Source organism: Drosophila tropicalis, unplaced genomic scaffold, assembly GCF_018151085.1.
Source record: "Drosophila tropicalis isolate 14030-0801.00 unplaced genomic scaffold, ASM1815108v1 contig_463, whole genome shotgun sequence".
Lineage (NCBI taxonomy): Eukaryota > Metazoa > Arthropoda > Insecta > Diptera > Drosophilidae > Drosophila > Drosophila tropicalis.
This window is the reverse complement of record NW_027172929.1, coordinates 3341799-3366263: the sequence shown is the minus strand read 5'-3', so window position 1 is coordinate 3366263 and position 24465 is coordinate 3341799. Positions and strand designations below refer to the sequence as shown.

General features: G+C 40.0%; 1 protein-coding gene across 1 annotated transcript; it reads right to left on the bottom strand.

The window, feature by feature from the left end:
- Nucleotides 1–210: 210 nt before the first annotated feature.
- Tollo (Toll-like receptor Tollo) lies at nt 211–4827 on the bottom strand. Its single transcript, XM_068286926.1, is given in 2 exon segments — nt 211–3807; nt 3809–4827. Coding segments are annotated over 2 exon segments (4065 nt in total). The 5' UTR covers nt 4331–4827; the 3' UTR covers nt 211–264.
- Between the last annotated feature and the right edge of the window lie 19638 nt (nt 4828–24465).

Below are 24465 nucleotides of genomic sequence, written 5' to 3'. Positions count from 1 at the left end.
CTTACACACACACACACACACACACACACATCGACAACACATTCTATATGTGTATTTATGTATGTAGTAGTAGTAGTAGTTTCCCTTTTTGTTTAACAAAATGAAAATGCACCAAAAATCAAGCATTTTTTTGATGGAAATTATATCAGTAACACTTGATCTGATCTGATATATGTATGTGCTCTACCTCTCACTCCCTCTCTCTCTCTCTCCCTTCCTTTCTCTCTGTATATCTGGCTGTCTCTTTTCAACATCAAAATACACTTACATATGCAAATTACGTGCTGCAGGCGTTGGTAGTTGTTGCTGTTGCTGCTGCTGCTGCTGTTGTTGTTGTGTAGGCGGCAGCGGCAAGCTCTGTTGTTGTATGCCACTAGCCAGGGGTATCATCTGTTGCGTAGATCCTGCCAATTGACCACCGCCCATCAGTAGAGCGGCTTGTTGTTGTTGCTGCTGTGTATTATTGGGACCACGCGATGGTTGCCGGCGAAAACTGCCCGCTGGTGGAACTGGTGGCAACATAAACTGTTGTTGCTGCTGCTGCTGCTGATGTGGATGCTGCTGCTGCTGCTGTTGCTGCTGCTGATGAAGATGATGGTGTCCGGCCAGATGCATTTGATGATGATGATGATGATGATAGGCAGGATGATTGATCGGTACATGGCAAGGTTGTCCAGGTCCACCACGTCCGCCATTCGACGACGATGAGGAAACATCGGGCAAAGCAAAGCGTAATTTTTGCCAAAACAATTTATCGCCCCATTGCAGATATGTATTGGTCTTGAGATACAAACGTAGATCGGGATCCAATTCCTTTTGTGGCACCTCACCGAGCACTATGACAATGAGGCGACGTCGACGATCTCTCAATACAGATTGATGGGCAGATTTGAACTCAAAGCGACACCATTCCGATTTGATGAAATTCTCACTGACCACCATAATGGTGCGACGACTGCTATCGATGGCTTGGACAATTGTTTCGGGCAGATATCCACCCACAGGGAAGTCACGTTGATGTAGGCAAAGTTTATAGCGTTGTTCACCCAACTCCAGCATAGGCACCAGCTCCTCATTCACAAATAGTTCATCTTTGGATGAGTACGAAATGAAGGCATCGAAGAGTTTCTCACGCTCGTTCTTATCGACATCCTTTTGGGCATTGTAGAAAAGACGAACCCCGAAACGGGAATGGCACCACACACGCATCTCCTGACGGAATATGAAGACCAACAGGAAACAGATCATAATGAAAATGAAGGCAGTCAATATGGCCACCAGAATGGGTATGTAATCCTGTTTGGGTGGCTGATTCAATATCATTTTCGTTGAACTACTATTGGCCAGCAGTGAGTTCTCCTCTTCCTCGAAATTGTAATTGTTATCCAAATTCAATTTCAATGTCTGACTGCATTGTATGAGTGGTAAATGCTCCTCAGAATTGGGATAAATGGACATCTGTTGGGTCTTATTGTGGCAAATAAGTTTCGCACGATCTGTGACATATTCATGACGGGCCAAATAATCTCTCAGCTTGTCGATAAACTCACAATTGCAACTCCATGCATTCGATGCTAATCTCAATTCATTCAGATACGATGGCAGGAAATTCCACACAGCAAATGAGGTAATCAAATTATGATCCAAACGTAAAACTTTCAAATGATACAAATGCGTAAATGTCAACGAATCGATGGTGGCAATAGAATTGTGCTGTAAATATAATTCTTGCAAATTATCCAAACCCTGAAATTCGTTGCCATTGAGTGCCTTCAGTTGATTGTTTTGCAATTGGAGAACCTCCAGCTCCAATAAACCATAGAATGTGCGATTGTGTAGTATCTCAATGGACGAATGATTCAAATGCAGGACCTTCAATCTCTTGCGTCCGATGAAGGCATGACTCTGGAGCTCTTTGAATTGATTGCCATCCAAGTACAATTGTGTGGCATCCATGGGTATATGAGTGGGCAGTGCCTTCTCATAGCTAGCGCGCGAGCAATCGACAACATTCGATGTCCAGCTTTGATCGTGATAGCAGGAACATTTATCCGGACATTCCATTTTACAATCGCATGCCTGGAAATCACAGCAATGGCAGAGGGCAAAGCAATGCGATTCATATTTGCAAAGGAAGTCATTCGATTTCGCTTCAATCAGGGACACAAACTGTGAACCCCGGGCATAGGTCAATTTACAATAGATCTGATCGAGATCCATTAATTGTGGCTGGGTACGCGATTCTCGATTGATTTTCTGCAGCCAATCCAAATGGCAATCACACTCGAAGGCATTGTGGCCAATATAGAATTCGGGTATATCACGATCCTCGCCAATGGGTGACAATCGCAGGGCATTCGGCTCCAATGTGGTCAATTTATTTCTTATCAAATCGACGCGGGTTAAATTGGGCTTCTTGAAGAATGTGTAGGGTTGAATTTTGCTTATCAAATTATCATTTAGATAAAGAATTTCCACACTATTCGGTATCGAGCTGGCTGTTATTTCCGTCAATTGATTATACGATGCATCGAATGTACTCAAACTCAATTCGTTTTCAATTTCAAAATAGTTACCCAATTGAGTGATGCGATTAGCTCGAACATCCAACCATTGCAGTCCAATGGGTATGTGAGAATAATCGAATTTCTCCAAACGATTGCCCGAAATATTAAGCCAAACCAGATTGGGTAAGTCGTTAAAGAGGCCGGCAATCGATTTCAATTGATTTCCATCCAGTCGTATGGCCTGTAGTTGACTATTCCTCTGCAGAGATCCTGCCTCGATGCTCTTTAGTTTATTACCCGATAGATTTAGAATCTGCAATGAGTTCATACGATCGAATACACCACGCCGGATGTGGGTCAGCGAGTTCTCCGTCATACGCAATCCATAGAGATTCTCCAATTGGGTTATACTTGTATTTTCGATTTGTGTTATCATATTCTCACCCATATCGAGGGTTTTCAATAGTGGTACTTGACTCAAAGCCTCTGGCACTGCCTGCAGTTTGTTATCATTTAAATGCAGATCCTGCAATTGGCTGCAATTGATTAGAGATCGTTGATCCAATTTACCAATACGATTATAGTCCAAGGAGAGTACCAAAAGATTATTCAATCCCTGCAATGTGCGTGCCTCAATGACAGAGATGCGATTATTGGATAGGATCAGTGTATGCAAATTGCTCAGATCGGCAAATATGCCATTGGGCAACTGATCAATATAGTTCTCTTCCAATTTCAAGATTTGCAGACTGTTTAATGGGCGAAATATGTGAGACTCTAGGCGACTTATTTTATTGGCCGACAAATCAAGAAGAGTCAAATGCTTTAGACCCACAAATGTGGCTGCATTTATCCATTGCGAGTTGAGCTCATTGTGGGCCAAATCCAAGATCAATAGCTCGGCCAGATCACCAAATATACCCGGGGCCAGTACATTGATCGAGTTATTCTTGAGATAAATCTCTTTCAGTTGCTTTGTTTCGGCAAATAATTCTGGTGGCAATGAGGTCAAACGATTGGCCGACAAATCAACAACATTGAGTGAGTGCAGACCCTCGAATGCTCGATCGGCCAGAAAGCTCATACTATTCCTGGCCATATTCAAATGGGTCAAACGGGCCAATGCCGATAGCATGGCCGATGGCAGACTAACCATTTTATTTGCACTCAAATCCAAGCTGGTCAACGTTGAGCCGCATATGCGTGTTTTGCGTGAACTCATCGATGAGCTAAAGTAAAAGTTGCTAATGTCCTGTATCTTATTGTATGAGGCATTCAAATGTTGCAACGATTTCAGGGGGGCAAACCATGCCATCGGGTATGAGCCAAATGTTGTTTAAACTCAAATCCAAACGCTCCAATTGACGAAAGTCCACAAAACTATTCGATGCCATCTCCAGGGACATGGTTGACCAATCGCCATTGTGTGTTCGTATGGTTAGATTTCGTAGCTCCTGCAGGCCACGAAACGATCCCTCCGTTAGATTGCCCAATTTACAGTATTCGATGGTCAGATCACGTAGCTCCACCAATGAACGGAAACTATCCGGACTTAGGCTACTTTGAAAGAATAATGCATCATTGCATTCCAAACGCAATCGCACCGTATTATGTGGCTGAATCACACTGAAATTTGTATTCTCCAGCTCCGAATTGATAGTGCGTAGATGACAGACAAGCGTGATATCTTCACCGCCACCGCCTCCGGACCAGCGGCATTCATCTGGGGCCTGATAGAGCACGGTTTTGCTTAATGCCGCACCAAAGATGGGCATTACACAGCTGGCAATGAGCACATACATTAAGTGGCTAGTGGCCAGCATTTTAGTTCGACTTGTTTCTCCCCGAAAAAAAAAAAAAAAAAATCTCTCAAACTTAATTCTCTTCTTCTGCTCTGCGTCACCTTTTCTGTTGGCTTTCTTTAGCGTATTAATTCATTTGTATTTGTTAATAATTAGCCATTTCTTTTGATTTGGGTTGTTGCACCACCACGCACCACTAACACCATTCACTTTGAGGAATATATCGCAGATATATTTCCAACCCAAAAAAATTTGTTGTTGTTTTCAATATTTTTGTTTTCCTGTTCGCGTTGACCCGTAATCCAAGTGGGGGAGACGACGGCTACGACAACGACGAAGACGAAGACGACGACAACGCCAACGACGAGGAGGAGATAGCGTTTTGATCAATTATTTTCTTTTGTGATTCTTTTTGGTGTATTATTCTCGTGTCGAATTCGATCGTTTTGTGTTTTGTGTATAGTGTGTTGGCTTATTACATATTTCGACAACGGCTTCACAAGACACGTCCGCTCGGCTCGAAGTCAACTCAAAAACTGATCGCTCTGCTCTCCAAAAGAAGTCAGCCTAGCCAGCTAACAGATTCTCCTCCATCTCTTGCGATGACGACTCTAACAGATACTCAAACTCAAACTGTTATTTGGCTTGTTGTTGTTGTTGTTTGCCTGAGGCGCAAGCACTCAATGAACACGCAAACTGCAACAGAGAGAGAGAGAAAGAGAGAGGGAGACCATGGTGCACCCAAGAGAAACAACAGAGAGTGCAATAAAGAGCGTGAGAGAGAGAGAGAGAGCGAGTGACCGGGGGAGGTTGAGTGAAAACCGCTAAGCAAGAACTAGAGCGAGTGAGCGGTTTAAATAAACAAACAAACAAAAGCAACAACAACAGCAAAAAACACCTATGCAATGCAAAAGCCGAACGCACCATAGCGCAATCTGCACAGTGGACTGAAAGTGGGAATTTCTCACTGACAATGAGACAGAAACAGGTAGTTTGTTCTTGTTCCCAAAACCAAGGAAAGAGGAAGTAAGATGGCAAAGATAAGCAGGTGTGTGGGCTGCGAATAGATGCGAAAGGTTCCTTAGGCGATAAGGCAAAATTACCCAACAGAGACACATAGCGAGAGAAAGGAAATTTGAGATTCTGAATTTAGTTTTTACATAACTAAGCTGGCCCGAAAAACACAAAAAAAAAAAAGGATCACATTTTGACACAGTTTTTAAGGATGAGAATTTGTTTTAAAGACCGAACGGAAATAGAAAGGATAAGTCGTTAAAACAACTGTCCGAGGCACTTGCGATGTCCTCGTTAGATAGTCAGCAGCTTAGAAGATCCTGTATAAAATAAAGAAGATCATTACACAAAAGAACTCTTGATATAGATTTCGAACTATTGATTTTGTTCCCTTATGTAATGCAATTTTTCGGTCTACGAAAAGTTTTCCCTAGTATCTTTCCATATACATATGTATGTACCTCTTATCTAATTATCTTTACGCTATCAAATGTTATGACTTAGTCTTGTCCCACTGTCTCTTTGGACTTTTATGCTCCAAACACCCCCCACATCGTCCCGCTTGCTCCTGTCTGATTCGTTGAGCATCAAACAATTCCAATGAGACATTGACACTCGTCATACCGGTTAGACGAGTTTCTTTTCCTTCTTCGCTCGGTGTTTGTTTTTTTCTACTTAGCGCCCAAACATTCAACTCAAAATTGAGTGGAATTTCATATTCAGCGCTAGTGAGAGATAACAAGAGTGTGAGAGAGGAAGGAGCCTTCGCTGAATGACTCAAAAAACACTGATCTCCTCTCTTCATCTTTACTTATATGTAGTATAAGCTTAAGAACCCCGCACCAAAAAAAAAAAAAAATAATCATAAAAAATTATTGAAATCAATTGTTAATTCAGCCAATGTCAGAGTGAATGAATAAAAAACAAAATTGACTGATTTTTCTTGATTTATGAGAGCAAACGAGTCGAACTGAGCTGGAGCCAAGCAGAGCCGAGCTGAGACGAGGCCGTGGCAATCAAGATGCGGCCGCCAGAGGGGCCAGAGATTCCAAGACTCTGGGGAGAATGGTTATTTGGTGACTGAATCAGATCGGTTTTTGGTTTTTTGGCATATGTTGCTTTTTTGTTGTTGTTGAAAACTTTCCCAAAACAAAAACACACGAAGATGAAAAACAGCACGTATGTTACTTAGTTTAGTTGCTGGCTGGCTGGTTGGTTGGTCAGTCAGTTGGTTGGTTAGTTAGTTGTTCCGATTGCCTACCTGTCCAGTTTAGAGTGAAGTGGAGTGGAGTAGAGTAGAGTAGAGAGTCAGTCGACGACAGTCGACAGGTGCTGATTAAACCAAACACATACCAAGTGATGCGTATCAGTCTCGCGAAGGCTTGTTAGCTGGGCCCGCAGCCTGTTCTCAGGAAAACCCACACCACATCAGCAGCAGCAAAGCAAAAAGCAACAGCAACAACTATAATAACCAAACCAAAGCAAACCAGGAAAAGTAAACTGCAGGTAGCCCTTCGCTACGTACAAATTGTGTGTTGAAAGTTGACCATGGGCAAACATCTTTGCATCATCTTCTCCCTCTCTCTCTCCCAGTCATGCCGAAAATCCCAGGTAGACCAAAAAAAAAAAAAAAAACAAGAGAGAAGATGACGAGAGCAAAAGACGACATGGGTACCCATATCTTTTCTCCTTGTTTTCTTTCTTTTTTTTTGCGCTAGGATTTTGTTACAATCCTCTCCTAGAGCAATTGTTTGTTCCTTCTTTCCTTTCCTTTATCGATCGATCAGCCAGCTACTTTGAAAGCCAGGAAGTGCCTGAACCTGAACCTGCAACACCATCTTTTACCTTCATTGATTCGATTTGATTTGATTTGATTAGATTAGTCGAGCGGGAGGAGTTGAGGCAACATTTCGCCATGATGACTGATCGATCGATCGTTCGCTTGTTCTTGTTCTCGTTTCGCTCTCTGTGTTTGCGCAAATTATATTTCATTGTAATCGTTTCATTTGTTGTGCCGTGGCTTTTGTTATTGCCCAAGTAGCTGGCTCTGGCTCTGGGTCTTGTGGGTGCATATTGCTCATTGGGTCACAGTCACATGAGTCATGAGACAGCTGCGAATATTTTCTTAGCATTGTGTTTGTAATTGCTTTTCTTTTTTTTTTCAATTTTATGATTTTTTTTCTTTTTGCTTACTTACTTTTTTTTTTGGATATAAGTTTTTTTTTTTATCAAAAGACAATGACCGCATTAGGGGACGAAATTGTAGGTGACAATGGCAAGGAAACCCTTGAGAGATTTAAGTTAAGTAAAGGCCATGAGAATTGATGCATATCATTCATCGAATTGATACACACAAAAAAAACTCTCCTGAGAATATTCTTAATTTTCGATTTCCTCTCGATGGCTGGAGGCGTCGGTTATATTATTGGACGACCCAAAAAACCTGCAGCTCATTTCGAATCATATCATTCATCACATTCATTTGTGTTAATAATTTGTCTCATATTCTACATACTTTGATTTGGTCATGTCCTCATGGCGTATACGTAACAATATATTACAATATACTTGTTCTTCAATCTTTTAATTAGTTTTAAGACAAGCAAGTGCAATTTGATGGAAAGAGGAAGTAAATAAAGAAAATTAGCAACAATATTCATTGGAAAATGATTTACCTCTGCAGATAAGTGTAACGTATAAGGTCAATAGCACGAAATGTGCCATATTGCTTTAGAAATTTTGAACCGATGGTTGCAGCACAATAATTAATTTCACATGAATTAAAAAAAGAAAACAAAAAACATTTTATTCTTAGAAATTTGGCTTAGAATCATAATGAAAACTCGTCATTGAAATGTTTGGTATAAAGAAATACTTTATGTAGATTTTGTTTGATCCACTGCAAATATTAGTTAATCTTTTTAAATGCTTTGATAAGTATCTTGATATTGGCCATCATTCGATATTAGGTAATTTTGCTTCTAAGTGCAATTTGTTTAACCCAATTCGAGCATTCTTAACTGTCTGACTCATGTGTGAATGGTTTTGCCCATAATGCCGCCTGGTTGGTTGGCTGTCGTCGCTTACAATTACAATTTATACATGTCCATCTGACGGCAGTCAGTCCCTCCCCCTTCCCCAGTGGAATTCATCAAGTGTCAAAGCGCACTGCACCGCACCCGGCTCGCCCTCCCTTGTTGCGCTTGCCACCTCCCAGTGTTTCACAAGGCACACCATGCAGGCTAAGAAAGTCCCCAAAAGACCCGCTATAACTCTATCCCCCTCACTCCCCCACTCGATCGTTACTATGCCCCGTTGAATAACTTGCCATTGTTCTTAATTATAACGCGTTGTCGTTGTTGTCATGTGAGCTTGCTATTCATTCTCATTCCCAACTCATTCTCATTCACATTCCCATTCACTCCCCTCCTCCTCCTCCAGCTACTACTCCACACTCACGGCAATGGGTAGCGGGCAGCAGCGGCACCATGGCTCCACCGTTCCATCACTCGACTCTCTACTCCCTTTCTCTCTCTCTCTCTCTTGCTTGCTATCTCTCAGCTGTTCTTTATGGCTTGACGCCTAATAAAAATTAATTTCATAATGTTTTGTATCTGCAACATCTTCCGATTATTGTGGGTGCCGAACCACACACACGCTTAACGCATATATGTAAACCCGAGAGCGATAGAGAACAGAAAGAGGGGACGATAGAGTGGCAGAAAAGAAAGAGAGAGAGAGAGAGAGAGAAGTTGTTTTTACTCGCAAAGATATCGCAAAACATATTAATTAGCATTTCCAATTTTGTATGCATATCTTTGCTTAACTATCTCGTGATGCAACGTTGCACACACAAACACACGCACACACTGCCCCACAGACACACACACACACACACACTCACACGCACACACACATACACCCTGCCACACACTCCATTAGCAGTTGGACTTCTACTTGGACCCAGACTCTGACTGCAGCGACTTTGCATTCACATTCGCGATGGTCAGCAGAATTCTGGGCTGTTTTTTTTTCTTTTCTATATATTTTTCTTTTTATTTTGTTCTTTTTTTTTTTTTTTTTTTTAACTTTGGCATTGCGTCTGGTCGACTTAACGAGAGCGTAAAAGCGAAAACATCAAAATAAATAGCTCAAAAAATTAACAAGACAGCGTCAGCGTCAGCAGCGACGGCGTCGGCCCATGGACGGGTTCAGGTCTTTGGGTTTAAGACTGCGACTGGAACTGAGGTCTTTGGGTCTCTAACTGGCTGACTGGCTGACTGACTGACAAACAGACATACAGACAACTAATCGAAACGCGTTGCAGCTGCCTCATGAGTCCGAGTCGAGTTCTTCAAGTTGTTGCACGAGTTTGTAGATATTTTTAGTAGGCGCGAGTGTTTACCTACAACCAACCAAAAAAAAAAAAAAATACTAAGAGAAAAAATGCTATGGTGCGAGCGGGGGAAGGGGTGACGGTGCATTGAGGTGGGAAAGGGGGGGCCAGGGGAGAATAAAACTTGGCAGCACGACTGTGAAGCAAAGTCGAGACTTTTGCGTTCCGACTGGACGCACATCAAAACGAGCATAGACGATGTCAGACACGGACACCGGGAAACACACAGTTCCAATTGTATTGTGCCCAGAGGGTTAACGAATTGAAAGGATACTCTCCGAGACACCACACACACACAGACACACATGTGTTCCTGGGAGTAGTGAGTGTTCGGTTCGAAAGGTAGCTTCTATATAATTTGATGAACAAACAACCAGTCAACCTTGATACACTCCACTACTCTGTTGTTTGTTCCTCAGCCTCTTCTCGCAGCTCCTCTGCTTTGGCAAAAATTTAATCATCTACATATGCAAAATAAACCACAAAGAGTCTGAGACTGAGTCTCCGTCTGTCTCGCTGTCTGTCTGCCCTGACCAACCCAGTTCATAAGACACGCCATACATAATCAAAATTGAAACTACTTAAGTCCATCAAAATTGACTTTGCTGAGGCGTAACGTACTTAAAATTAGCATAAGAACTTCAAACTTGATTCAATTGGTTAGGGGCTTAAGCCTAAACTGAAAGGAATAAATATTCGCGTTTAATTCATTGAGAAATCTTCAAATGGGGGGCACGAGACAAGGAAGTAGCCCTCTAAATGAATGAATGGGACTGAATGAAAATGGGCACCCACAAAAGAGACTTCTCTGTGACCAAAAAAAGAGTTGGCATAAATTTGATCATCATTCTTTTCAATTAACCGCAGACAAAAAAAACTCACTAAACTATTTTTAAGACCATGAGCTCATATCAATCTATATATTTTAGTTTTTGGTGATTTAGATTTAAATTTGTTAAATAAAAAAACCACAAAAGCAACAAGTGAATGCTTAAACCCTTTCAAGAGTTGTTTACCTTTTTCAAATGTTTTACAAACAAATTTATATGTTCATAAAATGAAATGATTTAATCATGGTCAAAGTTATTTGAAGTTCATTGGATAAATTGGAATTCAAAGAGAGGTTTTTATTTTTTATCGAATTTCTAATTAAAATTACTCAATTCGTTTCCACTTACATGCATTTCCAATATTCAGCTTTAATTACTAATCCCTGGAATTAATTACACTTTAATGCTTAATAGATTAAAGTTAAGGAATTATCTGGGGTTTCATTGAACTAAGGCAACTCTCTTTGAGAAGCAGAGTGATCTCGAATTGAGATATATCATTCAATTGAATAGATAGATATATCTCTCACAAATGTTGCTGCTGCCGCCTGCAGCCTGCAGCCTGGAGAATTGGTTGTTATTTCGGAAACCTGATCGTTGCCCCCAAAACGTATGATAATGAAAATGATTTCAACATAGAAGAATTTGTTCCCCAATACCCTGCCCCGCGCTTTGCACTTCCTAGAAGACTTAATGCCACATTCATTCACATCCAGTCAGCCATCTGTGTGTGTGTGTGTGTGTGTAGCCACAATAATTCTGGCTCAAAATCAAATATGATTAATTTGGTTTTTGTGGGTCTTTCGCTCGCTCGCTCTCTCTCTCTCTCTCTCTTGAAAAGTCATGCCCATGGCAATTGGTTTGAGAGAACACGTGTTTGTTTGCCTTCGCTTAGCTGACTTTGCCCACATTCTCTTCTATCCTCTACTCTCGATTCTCTAAATCGCAGCTTTCACTCATGCGTGGAATAGACCGGGACTCCGGGACTCTAAAATCTCCAGGGACCTAAAACCTCTTTGTGTTGTGTGTTTGTAGAGGGAAATGCGCAAACGCAAACGCAAATGTTGCATGGCGATCGAGAGTTGGGAGCCTTCTTGAATCAAATGTCTGTGTAAGTGTTTGTGTGTGTATGTCTGTGTGTGTGTGTGTACATGACATAGTGGCTGTCGTCTCATTAGGATTAGGACCCACGTTATTTAATTGCATGTTAGGGATTCCTGCTTATTTATAATGAGTTAGTTAAATACACACGCACAATGTGATATAGAGAGAGAGAGAGAGAATAGGAGGAGGAGAAGTGAAGTGATGTGATGTGAAGGCGTTGCCTACTCTCTTTCTCTAGATGATTAATGACCTTTGAGAACGAACGAACCAACTAAAGAACCTATGAAACGGGCAGCCGTTGCGCTTGGGCTTCTAACTCAACTGACTGCAACGTTGCTTGTTGGTTTTTCGTGAATTAGTATTTACAAATAAAATTATAGCCTCGTCTCATTTTAAACTCAACTCCAGATACACCACTACATATGCACATGCATAACAAGACCAAGAACAACAACAGCAACAGCAACAGCAACATGACCAGGGCCATTTAAACACCCCATAAACAATTTGCCATAATTTTGTCGTCGTTGTCGTTTTGGAGTTGGAGGGACGGGAACAGAAAACAGAGCCGAACTGAAGTGAACTAAACTAAACTGAGCTGAACGTAAACGTAACAGCGGCGCTCCCTCATTACAAAATGACGGCAAATTGCAATTTTCGAGCTGCCCGCATGCCAATCCCAAGTTGCCAGTCGCCCTGAGCCTGTGCCTGAGCCTGAGCCTCTTAGTCCAAAACGACAGTAGCCAGTTACTGCGGCGGCTGTGACAATCAACGCGCACGTCCGCCTGAGATGATGTGATGTGATCTGATGTGATGAGTGCGTCTATCATATCGTCATCGTCATTCTCATCTCCTCCTCATTGTCGTCATCGTCGTCGTCGTCGTTGTCGCTGTCGTCATCGTCACTGTCAACCGACAACATCATCATGCAGCAGCCACTGACTTTGCCTTTGCCTTGATCTTGATCGAAGTTACACCAAAAGGAGGCGAGACGCAGAAGAGGAAGCTGAAGGCCCCCAAGTATTAAGTAGGTGGAGGACGCGACTACAACTAAGGAGACGAAGGGGGAACGCTGGGCTACTGCTCAGTCGGCGCTCATCATCATCGTCATCGAAATTGTCATGTCACGAAAGTTAGCTCCCAGCTGCTGCTGTGGTTACAAGAACAGAGGCAGAAACAGGCGGCAACGGTGTCTTCTTGTTCTTCTTCTTCTTCCAGCTTTTATTAAGGTTCGACAAAAAAAAAAAAAAAAAACAAAAAAGCAACAACCAGACCTCATGCCAAAGGGGTATAATAACTTTTTTATTGATTTTGCTAATAACTGAGCAAAAGAGAGAAACTATTGATTGGCATATAAGCAAACATGAAAACATGAATATAATCGCTTTCCTCTAGAACACCATAAAAAAGAGGAAGAAAAAATTAGCAACAACAACAGCCACAAAAAGAAAAATGCTTAAACTATTAAATTCAAATAAAAATATTTTCAAAATCTATCATATTTACATATTTATTTGTAATTTCTTCATTTTTTTTAATGAACCATTAAGCATAATTATTTTTCGTTTGCAAACATGGACATAATTTGTTTTCCTATATATAGCCGGAAAATATCGGATCGGTCATAAATTCAATTACTTTATTAACTTAGATCTGGGATGAAAATGTTTCCTGTTTCATTTGAACGAATCCTTGGCATCCTGCCATATTTCTAAGTAATTTCATAAAGAATATTTAAATTTAAAAGTAAAAGTAAAAGAGCAGTTGAAATTGTTCACAAATTAGGCAGATATATTATTTGAGTTTTCAAGATGATTGCTAATATTGTTGTTACATATTACATTCTCTGACATTTATGTGTTCTATAAATTTCAAAATTTTATTATAATGCCATGCGATGTTTCTATTTTCGTACGAAATATCAAAAAACACTTGAGTTTTATGGCCCATTTGCACTTAAACATTTAATTCAGATTCACATATTTCAACATATTTAATGGGCAAAAACACAAAAATCTATTTCCAGTTATAAGGTACAGCGAAGTTTATACTCTTGAGAGATATATTAGTGTATATATAGATTTGCGGTATTTACTTGTTTTGTAATTGTTGCAACTGCTGCTGCCGCCACAATTGAAGCCAAAGCCGCAGCAGCAGCCGCAGCCGCTGCTGGTCTTGAGATTTTGTGGCTTAAATGCCTTTTAAATACAGCTCCCCACGGGAATATGCCAGAGAGACAGAGAGACAGAGAGAGAGAGAGAGAGGTATTTGTTGTTGTTGTTGGTACTTCTTCTGCTGCTACTACTACTGCTGCTGCTCTTGTTGATGCTGTTGACATTGTGATCAACGATAGCGGCCTGACAACTGATGGCAATCACTTGTCGCGCTTCAGATCATCCGCCAGAAGCCCAAAGCCGGCAGCCAACAGCCAGCAGCCTTTTGACACAGATTTGTTGTGTGTTGGTTGTTGTTGTTGTTGTTGTTGTTGTTGTGTATGTTTGCTGGCTACTGCTGTTGGCCAAGTTGGCGACAAACGCCGTCGCCTTTTTTGGGCCTTCAGGCGTCTACGTCTGCATCCATATACCCCATTCCTCTCATTCTCATTCCCATACCCATACCCATTCCAGTCTCTGCGTCTTAGAGAGAAGAACCCTTTGACAATTGATGCAACTGATCAAAAAACTGTCTAATTAAAAACATGGCTTGCCGATGCCGACAAAAGCCTTTTGCTTTGGCTTTGCCTTTTTGACTTTATGACATTTGAAGTCCAAGAGCTGGCTAACTGGCTAACTGGCTGTCTGTGTGTCTGGCTTACTGGCGACTTTGCTGGACCGCGCGCACTTGCTATTTATTTTGTAATTTTTCTTAACAATTTCTTGCGTTTTTCTTTTTCTTTCTTATTTTTTGTTTCTTTCTTCTTTTCCCTACACTCTATTCCAATGTATTCCCTTACTTCTCCTTCATCGTCGGCTGGTTAAATTATGGACTCTCATGGCAGACTATAAAAACAACAATGATTCGTATAAATTGGAAACATTAAAAAAGCAATCAAAAAATGTTCAGTTCAGGGTCTTGGGTCTTTCGGGTCAGTTTTAACCTGCGTGTTAACCTGTTCGATGATGCAGCTTCACACGAAAAAAAAAAACCAAAACCAAAACCAAAAAAATAAATAAAACAACAACAAAACCAAACGAAACGAAAATCTGAAGAACCAAAAGATTGAACAGACATCGAGAGACCAGATGAGATTTCTATGCGGAGCAAAATCTAACTCAAATAGTTGTGTACCCTGTAGCCTGCAGGATCCCATATACATAGGGTAGACAGACTATCACTGACTATCTCTATAAAGATCAACTTGATATATGTACTTCTGATGTATCAAATATACAAGATAACAGATGAGAAAGAGAGAACAAAGTTAGGTCAAATCCAAGTATAAAAAGCTTTTAAAACGCACAAGGATATATACAAAATGGCTTGCTAGATGGCGCCAGAGTGCCAAACAAAGATTAGCTGGTTATAGGGTAAACATAAGTCGTGACTCCATTTGATTGTAGTTTGGCTCAGTTTGACTTTGTTTTTTTTTTTCTCTCTTTTTTTTTTTTGCCTTAACGCCTTGAACTGATAGCGTCGATTGTTAATCAGTTAGATATAAAACAAAATAAAAGAATCTCCCTTCTCTGTTTCTTCGTTTTTCCTAGAAGTTGCCTCTATTGATGTTATTTATGTGAAATGTCTGTGAAATTATTACCCTTTTTTTTTTGGTTTTGGTGTGTGTGTGTTTTTTTTTTTCTTTTTCATCGTTCGTTTTGTCTTGGCCTGGCCCTGTTGTACCCCTTCGTCTCGGGCTTGTCTTTGCCTAAGTCTTGTCTATTTTATTTCGGTATTTGGTGTTTTACTCGCTTTTAATTAGCATCCCACAATCTCGAATGGTAATTTAATCTCTTCAAAGAGAACAACAATAACAACGACAAAGCTAAGCTGATTTCCATCTTGATTCACTTTGATCACTCATCAAGTAGTTGTCTATTTGAGACTTTTAAAAAGTGATTCGTGATTCGTGTTGATGGTCGGTTTTCTTTATCAGATTTGACGCTGTTTTGTTCATTCTTTATTTTGTTTGTTTTTTTTTCTTCTTTTTTTTTCGTTGCAAATAGATGACAATTTGGGAATAGCTCTAGATATACATATACATATGTATCCATATTAACGTATATTTAGGGCGATCATTTGTTAAACAAAAGTAGGTGGAATGGCTAAATGTATGCGTGTGTGTGTGTGAGACGTGCATTTCACGATTAGATAAATGGCCATGGGTATGTGGGTTTTTCGATTTCATTTAAAATGCATTTCGACTTTGAATTATGTATGTTAATTTAATACTCCAAGATTAAAAGTTATTTTTCTCTAATCAAATTGAGAATCGGAAAATATTTGAGCCAAAATATCCCCTTCCAAGAGTGAAAAGAAATTTAAGTTACCTTTAACAAATGAAATCTAATGAATGATGATCATTAAAAGATTTATTATCGTCTTGTGATAATAAATAAATCGAAAAATGCCAAATGCTTGCATTTTATTTTTATTTTCTTCTTGTTTGGGTTATGGATTTTGAGCTCTTCAAACTTACTGCCAAAACTAGTTGCGAATTACAGTGAAATGAAAACCGACAAAGCAAACGCGCAGCCTCCAAAAGCAACTTCTGTTTGCATAATTTCAATATTTATTTATTGAGATTTTTAGCTCAATTTTTGGGCAATTATTTTAAAGGATACCTTTTGTTTTTTGACCAGCAATCCCTAGAGCCGCGATAATTTCATTTCTGTCATTCGATTTGCAACTGCTGTAAATCACTATAGCAATTCGTATACATTGTCCATGCTTCATTTGCTGCATTTATCTTTTGTATTTAAGTGCATTGGTGGGACTGAGAGAAGAAGTTTTAAAAAATGGTATGAAATTAAAGATATCATTGAGTATGTGCTCTAGGATTCTAGGCAGAGAGACCTTTCTCAACTACTCACGCGGCACGATCACTTTCAATATCTGTGGCTGGCCACAACATTCCTGGTTACAACTTTGTTGCCTTCATTTTTTGCCCCCACCATTAAAGGCTACCAAAGCCAAAAATGGAAGAAAAGGCAAAAGCCAAAGGAAAAGAGAAAAAAAATATTAAGTTAAAAGTTGGAGTACGACTTGGCAGCAGCGATGGCGGTGGCGGCGACGGTTACGAACGTAAATTGATGATCGCGTGCCAAATGTGCATGTTTATGAACATATTTCTCCACTCGATTCTTTTCCATGTCCCCCACAACCCACCAAACTCAAGACTCTCTCAATATACTTATATTGGCCAGGGCCTGTCCCATTTGGATGATCTTGCATTTGATCAGTCGCTTTGTTGATTGCTTGAAACTTGTGTCCATGCAATAAAACACTCAAAATGCCAACTTTATTTTGGGTCAAAGCCGGCCAGACACGCAACGTTGCCTGCCAGACCGACTACGACAAGCGGTAGTGGTAGTTGTAGTGGTTGTGATGCTAGTGGTTACCAGTGATGGCAATGATGCAGTTCCAACCAAAGCCAGAGCCAAAAGGTTGCTATAACCATCTACGACTTTTTGCTTCGTCTTGCGGGGGATGCGATAAACTTCTCTTTGAGCCAATTTTGCGTGAGTTTTTTGTGACCTTTTTGTGTTTGTTTGAAAAATATGAAATATGACATAAACAAAGAATTTTCGCTCTGTCTCTATCTCTCTCTCTCTCTCTCTCTGTGTCTGCCTTCCCCCCTTTAACCTCCACGTCTTAGGGTCTCACAGAGTGTTGAGAGAAAAATGGGTTATATAAAAATTCCAACACCAGAATTGTTTTATAGGTTGTTGGAGGAGAACTTGGTTTATATATATTTTAATGTGGAGACTACCAACTGTGCATTTGGCGGAACTTTGCGCCACATGCGTCGCTTATATCTTTTGACACAATCCGTGGCCACAACCACCAAGAGCCACCCGCTGGGCTCTCGAGGGCAACCTTTTCCCTCTGTTCCTCTCTCAAAATTAATTCATAATGATTGAAATTATTAGAGCCTAACCCAACTGCTGTGGCTGCTGCTGCTGCTGCTGCTCCACAATGAATGTCAATGGACTTCTCGTGCCAGAGAGAGAGAAAGAGAGACAGAGAACCAAACTACTACCTAAGACCAAAACGAAACCAAACCAGAATACAACTATCTTCACCTGGGATTAATGGCCCTGCTGACAGTGGAAAATCCTTTTTTGCGGTTGTAACTTTTATGAGAGAGGGAGAGAGAAGCGAAACAACCAAACAACCGATCAACCAACTGTGGCCCTTCCTTCTTACCAGCAATTAGAGTGTTCTTCTCTCTTCCATCTATTCCGCTGGTTCGTTTATTTTCACCGATGTGTTTTGGGTGAAGATCATAAAAGATTTTCATTGGAATTTCAATTCGTTTTTCATTTCATAGCAGTTTTATGCGTGGGTTAGCTGAACAAGTTGTTGAACATTCAATGCTGGCCTAATTATAGGTGAGCAGTATATACGCAATGATCACTTGGGATAGAAAATGGCTTAAAAGTTGCGTGTGTGCGTGTGTGTTTGAGTGATCCCTACTGGGAAGCGAATCACTTAGAGGCATTTGCTAAGCTGTTGTTGAGGGTCAAAGTCAACAAACCATTTAAAAGGACAACCAAGGGCATGCAACCAAAACGCATTACGGCTCATAATCTTGCCACATTCAAATATTTAGGCAAAGACAACATATCCTGATCCTAGAGATGTGCCTAAATGCAAGCCTACAAAAGGCGATACCAAGAAGTCCCTTATACATTCATACATATATACATGTGTATGTACATTCATTTGGCCCAGTGCGTCTTCATATGATGTAATAATAAAATATTCAATTTACTGCACAGTTTCAAATCAATTTAACAAAATTATGATGTTTGTTTTAATCAGGAAGTGGAAACGAAACGATTAAGCATAATTTGAAATAACAAAAATCACCGATAAATAAAATTCTACGCTACCAACTGAGTTTTCATTAAAAGATGAAGGAATTGAAAATCAAATGGTTCTCATGATAGAGCTACTGAAGTCTTTAACTGTGATTTAGATCAATGAGGAAATAGTCATAAGACTTGATCAGTTTGGACTCAGACCAAAAGTTTTGTCATGTAATCTGAACGTTTAGAGAATATCTATACACAAATATATATTTCTATAGTTCACTGTTAATTCATATATCGATAGATCAGTAATGGTTATAGAGAACCTTTTGGCTCTATATATATTCTCTTAGTCTTGAATTCCCTTCGAATGTTAGAGTTTTTTATTTTGAATCAGTTTTGAAAAGTGGACTTACATTTTTTTCAACTTTTGCAGGTATATTTATCCCAAAAAGCCCTTAACTATGGTAATGCTTAAGAATATTGTTAAAGAGAACTCATGAAAATCGAATAGCAATATTTTAAAGTTCTCTCAATATTACTAAAGGGTATAGAATGTGCGGTGGCATTGTATCTTATGGATCTGCCTGGTCGCGACCCTCTGCTTACCTTAATTGTTACACAATGATCGCACTGAATCCATTTGGCATCATGTTGGGTACCCAATTATAAAGAGCCGAATTTCCAACCACTGAGCTGTTCTCCCTCCTTCCCTTCTCGTCTCTTCTGTGTGTGTGTGTGTGTGTGTGTCTCCTCCTGCTGTTGGGTTAGAAATATGTTCAACTCATTCGGCTGCCATTTTAGAGCAACAATAGAGAAAGAGCAACGAGCGCAACGTTTCAACAACGTTTTTGGTTAAATGTAAACAGAACAAACCAAAAAAAAATAAAAAAAAAAAAATTGAAAATAAAAGAAAAGAAGCCAAAAAAATAAAACACCGGCTTACGTATCGATACGAAAATGAGCAATAACCATCGAGAAAAGAAACAACAACAACAACAACATCAGCAAGAAATACTGTTCGGGATACTGCCAAGTGGAGGAGCGACCTTCTCTTTCGGCTACAATGAAAAAAAAAAAACAACAACAACTACAACAGGCATACCCAAATATGCGATCATTACTCATGCGCGATTTCACAATAAATCAACGAGACGTGTTCACAATAATTTTATTCAACTTATTTTCTTGTCGGTTGGTCTCTGGGCCCTGGTCTTTGCGCTGGTCTCGGCTGTTTCTGTTGCTGTTGGTTGGTCTGCTTTGTGGTCGGTCTTGCTGCTTGGTTCTTGGCCCGACTGTGTGTCGATTGTTATTATCTCTCCTCACTGTATATGTGTCTCAGTTTGTATGTATGTGTGTGTGTGTGTGTGTGTTGGCCACCAAAAGGAGCGCAGGCTATGATGTTATTGCTGCTGTTGCTGTTGCTGCTGCTGCTGCTGTTGTCGGCAACAATGAAACCGTTTTTTGTTACGAGCATTGGCAATGTGTTTGCTAAATATGCAAAAAGCCTAATACTCTAGCTCTCCAGCTGATGATGATAGTTGGCGTCGGCATAGGCATAGGCATTGGCATCGGCATCGGCATCGATTTCGTGATGTCAGAGACGCTTCTTTCCTCTCCCTCTGCCCTCGACTAACTTTAACTAACTACAAGCCAAAAACTACCAAATGTAGGAGTTGCTACGGCTGCAACTATGTATTTTCATGTCGCAGATCGTGATGATGTTTCCTGAAGGTGAAGAAGTGGCCACACGATTTAATTGTTACGCATACAGCTCACAGATGGGGTGTCCATATTATGTGCAAAATTGTGCCCACTTAATGGCCCCATTCAAATATTATCGAACATCCCACTCAATCTGTTGTCTCTCGCCACAAAACTGTGACCCATTCTTGCAAAGATCTAAAGTTAAAAAGAAACTGATATTTTTTGTTTAATATGTAACTAATGAGAACAACTAGAACATTATTGACAATTCAACTAGCTAATCTATATATAAGTGATAGTTTAAATCAATAATTGGCTAAAGTTTTTATTTATTTCACAACTTAATTGGATTTAAGTTGAACTCAAAGTAATTGCGACAAGAAATGAAGAAATAATAACAGTGCGTATACGTAATATTCTCGTGTGAGATCTTTTAGAAACGTTTTTCTACTAACCGAAAAACTTTTTGGGTGATCGATTAGCAGATTCTGTAACAACTTAACGAATGCTTAAATACATAAACTAATTTTCCAAATAGAATATTTCAAGAATCTTTTTACTTTTAATATATTTGCCCTAAGGAGAGCTATGAAAATTAAATAATGAATTGAAAAGATCATGATAGACAAGAATTGGGAAAAAATGTTGAAGGATTATTTAGAATTTAATTTCCAAAGATTTGATTGATTTTCGGCAAATTTTGAGTTAATATATAGCCAAGACAGCGATGTGTATGTGTGTGTGTTTGTGTGTGTGTTTTGGGTTGTAAACTGACGACTTATAAAGGGCATGAAAAATGTTTGTCGTGTCGCATGCTTTGCATTTTCTGTACATGTTTTATAAATAACGCCAAAGACTCTCTCAAGTGCGATCTTCAACATTGTATCCCATATCCCCGCGCCCCTATATCTCTCGTATACCTCACGCCCCCTCACCCCGTTCCGCGCCCAACACCCGATGAAAAGAACATGGTTTTCGTTTTAAAAATCGTGTCTTGTTGGCGGGTTTTTTCTTCTTTTCTTTTCGTTACTCTTTTTCTGTTTTTCTGATTGTAAACTGAAAATATGCAGAAGAGAGGAGAAAGACCCAGAGAGAGAGAGAGAGCGAGCTTAGAACGCAGAATGTCTCTTGGCTAATATGCATGCACGAAAGGCTTGTAAAAAAAAAAAAAAAAAAAAAATTAAAAAAATCTACATAGCTAATATATATAAATATATATAACCAATAGATCAGACTGTGAAGACCGACTGAGACGAACGAAGAAACCTGTACTCGACTCCCGTTTCTTTCTCTCTCTCTCTCTCTTAAGCATAAGGATGACACATATTTTGCCTAACGACTGTCAAACGCTCCTGAAAACCACCATCGATTCCAATACACTGCCCAAAAATAATAATTAGTTATACAAAACAATACAAGATTTATTCAATTGAATTTTATTTCAAAGACTTTCTTTAACACTTTTTGAGTGTGTATTTGTATGTGTGTGTGTGTGTGTGTGATTGGGATTAAATTTTCTTTCAGTGTCATTGGGTCCTTCATTTGGCTCACAGAGTGTTTGGGGCACGTTCCGATGCCGATGTTGCTACTGTCAAAGTCACGTTTTCGTTTCGTTTTTCGTTTGGGGGAAATATTGAGATTGAGTTACGAGCAGGCAACAACTTTTTGTCAACACGCGAAGTGCAGCATAAATGCCGCTAAAAATGGCATAAAATATGCATATGCATTTACCTTACAGTCAGCCTTAGCCTAGCCTCTTCTCTCTCGCTCTCTGGCTGTCTGTCGGTATGTCTGTCTGTCTCGCTTTGGCCAGTTACCAAGTTGTCAGTTAACCAGAAGGAGTAGTAGTTAGTTACCAGCCTACCTTTCTACCTACCTATCTACCTTTACCTACCAACCTGGCCAGTTATCGCAGCAAGCTCAACATATTTCAAAGTTACACGACGACGACGACGACGACGAATACTCGACTCTGGCTGACACGCCCTTAGTTAGTTAGTTAGTTGTCGGGATGAGGCGGTAGTGTCCAACGGTCTGTCTGTCTGTCTGACTGTCTGCCTGTCCCATGTCCATCTTCGAGCCAACTAAAGCTATGCGGCAGTTTCCTGTTGTTAACCCCCAGCACTCTTCTACTACTTTACTCCCCTTTCCACCCGGATCTTGCTGGTTGGTGGAGTTGCACAAATTCTTTGTAATTTGCGTTTTTCACACCCATTTGATGTAGCACCAAAGTTTCTTTTTAATCTTAATCCCTGCCAAGCAGCCAACCAACCAAAATGCTAACTGGCTTGCTGCAACAAGTCTGCATATACATATAAAAGGGTTTAGGCCATCATAAATCGATGGTGGAAAAGCTGTCAGAAGTGCTACTACTTCAACCATTCCCTTTGTTTTGCATGTTGTTACTCGTCAAGATTTTTAAACAGATATGGTCTTTAGTTATATATGTATACACACACATTCAAATATACAAATGCATGTATATAGAGGAACGTATGTATATGTAATTATAATTGCTCTGACTTAAATGGCAACTTGAGAATGATATATAGCATGGCGAGGATTGCATACATACATACATATATAGAAATAAGAGTGAAGGCAAATTGGCATTACATAACGTACTTAGCTTCTCCTTAACCCACTCATATATTATCTAACTTGTTTCTTACATGCATTTCTTTGTTGGCAACAACTCTCATCAATTTGCATAGTGAAAATGTGCACAAAAACACAAAAACCAACGTGAAAAAAAAGCAATCTTCAAACCATTTCCATATAGCCCGCAGCCTGGATAGCAACCAAAAACTCAATACTTTTGTGTGTTTATAGCCAATCAGAAATCATGCCCATTGCCCATGCCCAAGCCTATGCCCACATATCTGTAGTTAGACATATACATATATATATTTACATATGTATATGTATTTGTATGTTTTCGTTTTTTCCACTCCATTCCCAAGCAATGAAAACGAGTGTCATTTTTAGCCAATTTCGCTGCGGTTTGCGTGGCATCAGCAACAGCAGCAGCAGCATGAAAACTCAATGGACTGGACACTGGAGTTAAGGCAAAGAGTACGAAGTAGGTGGCATGGTGTCGGCTGACCAGAGAGACCAAGCCAACAGGCAACAACAGAGGCAACAGAGGCAAAACAAGAGTGAGGTGAGAGGAGCGGGAGAGAGAAAAAAAAAGTGCGAACGCGTTAACTACATGGCGTCGCCAATCTTAGCTGGAAAACGTACGACAAGACAAGACAAGCCAATTGCCAAGGCCTGCAGCCCTGCTCACTGAAGCGAGCCAAACTGGAGCTAGAGAGGAGTGGCTGACTGGGCAACGCTACAACGCAGGAGGAGGATGAGGAGGGGCAACAAAAGGCAAGGGGATCACTGAAACTGAAGAGTTGTGCCCAGTAGCGCCTGCGGGCCAATAAGTGTGTGTGAGAAATAAACAATGTGAACATGTACACACACACACAAACACAGTGCATCAGGAACAACAACAAAAAAAATGGCGAAAATGGCGAAAAATAAATAAATAAATTGCAACATTGGCAGCATATTTTTACACTTCTGCAAAACACCAAAAAAAAGGAAAAAAACAAAGCCCACGGCTTCAACTGCTGCTGCTTGCCCCATCATTGGAGACGCAACGCACTTTTTCTCAGTTTTTGTTTTTTTTTTTTTTTAATAAGTCTTCAACTGATATGTTTCTCAGGGTATAATTAGTTTGTCATAGAGTTGGCAACACTTCAATAACAGGCAACAGCAGCTACTTCAGTTACCTTTAATTATACCAACATAAGTTAAGTTATAAGGTATCAATGCAGTTTTCTTCACAAATACTTTCAGCAAGTTTTAATTTTAAGTTTGATTAAAATATGGCTGAAAATAAAAATATCACCCAAAGATTCCTTAAGTGTGAGTCTTAAGAGCCAACAAAGGCAAAAGAGTTGAACACAAAATGGAACAACATGGAGTTGTTGTTTTGGTATAGGGAAAAAAGGATACGTTCTTTGATGAGGTGACATTTTCTTTACCAACCCAAAACGATAAAAATGGGATCAACAGTTTTCCAGATATATCTATAAATTTGCATGAATCGTTTAAGGGAAAAGGTGTTTTGCCTCTAGATAG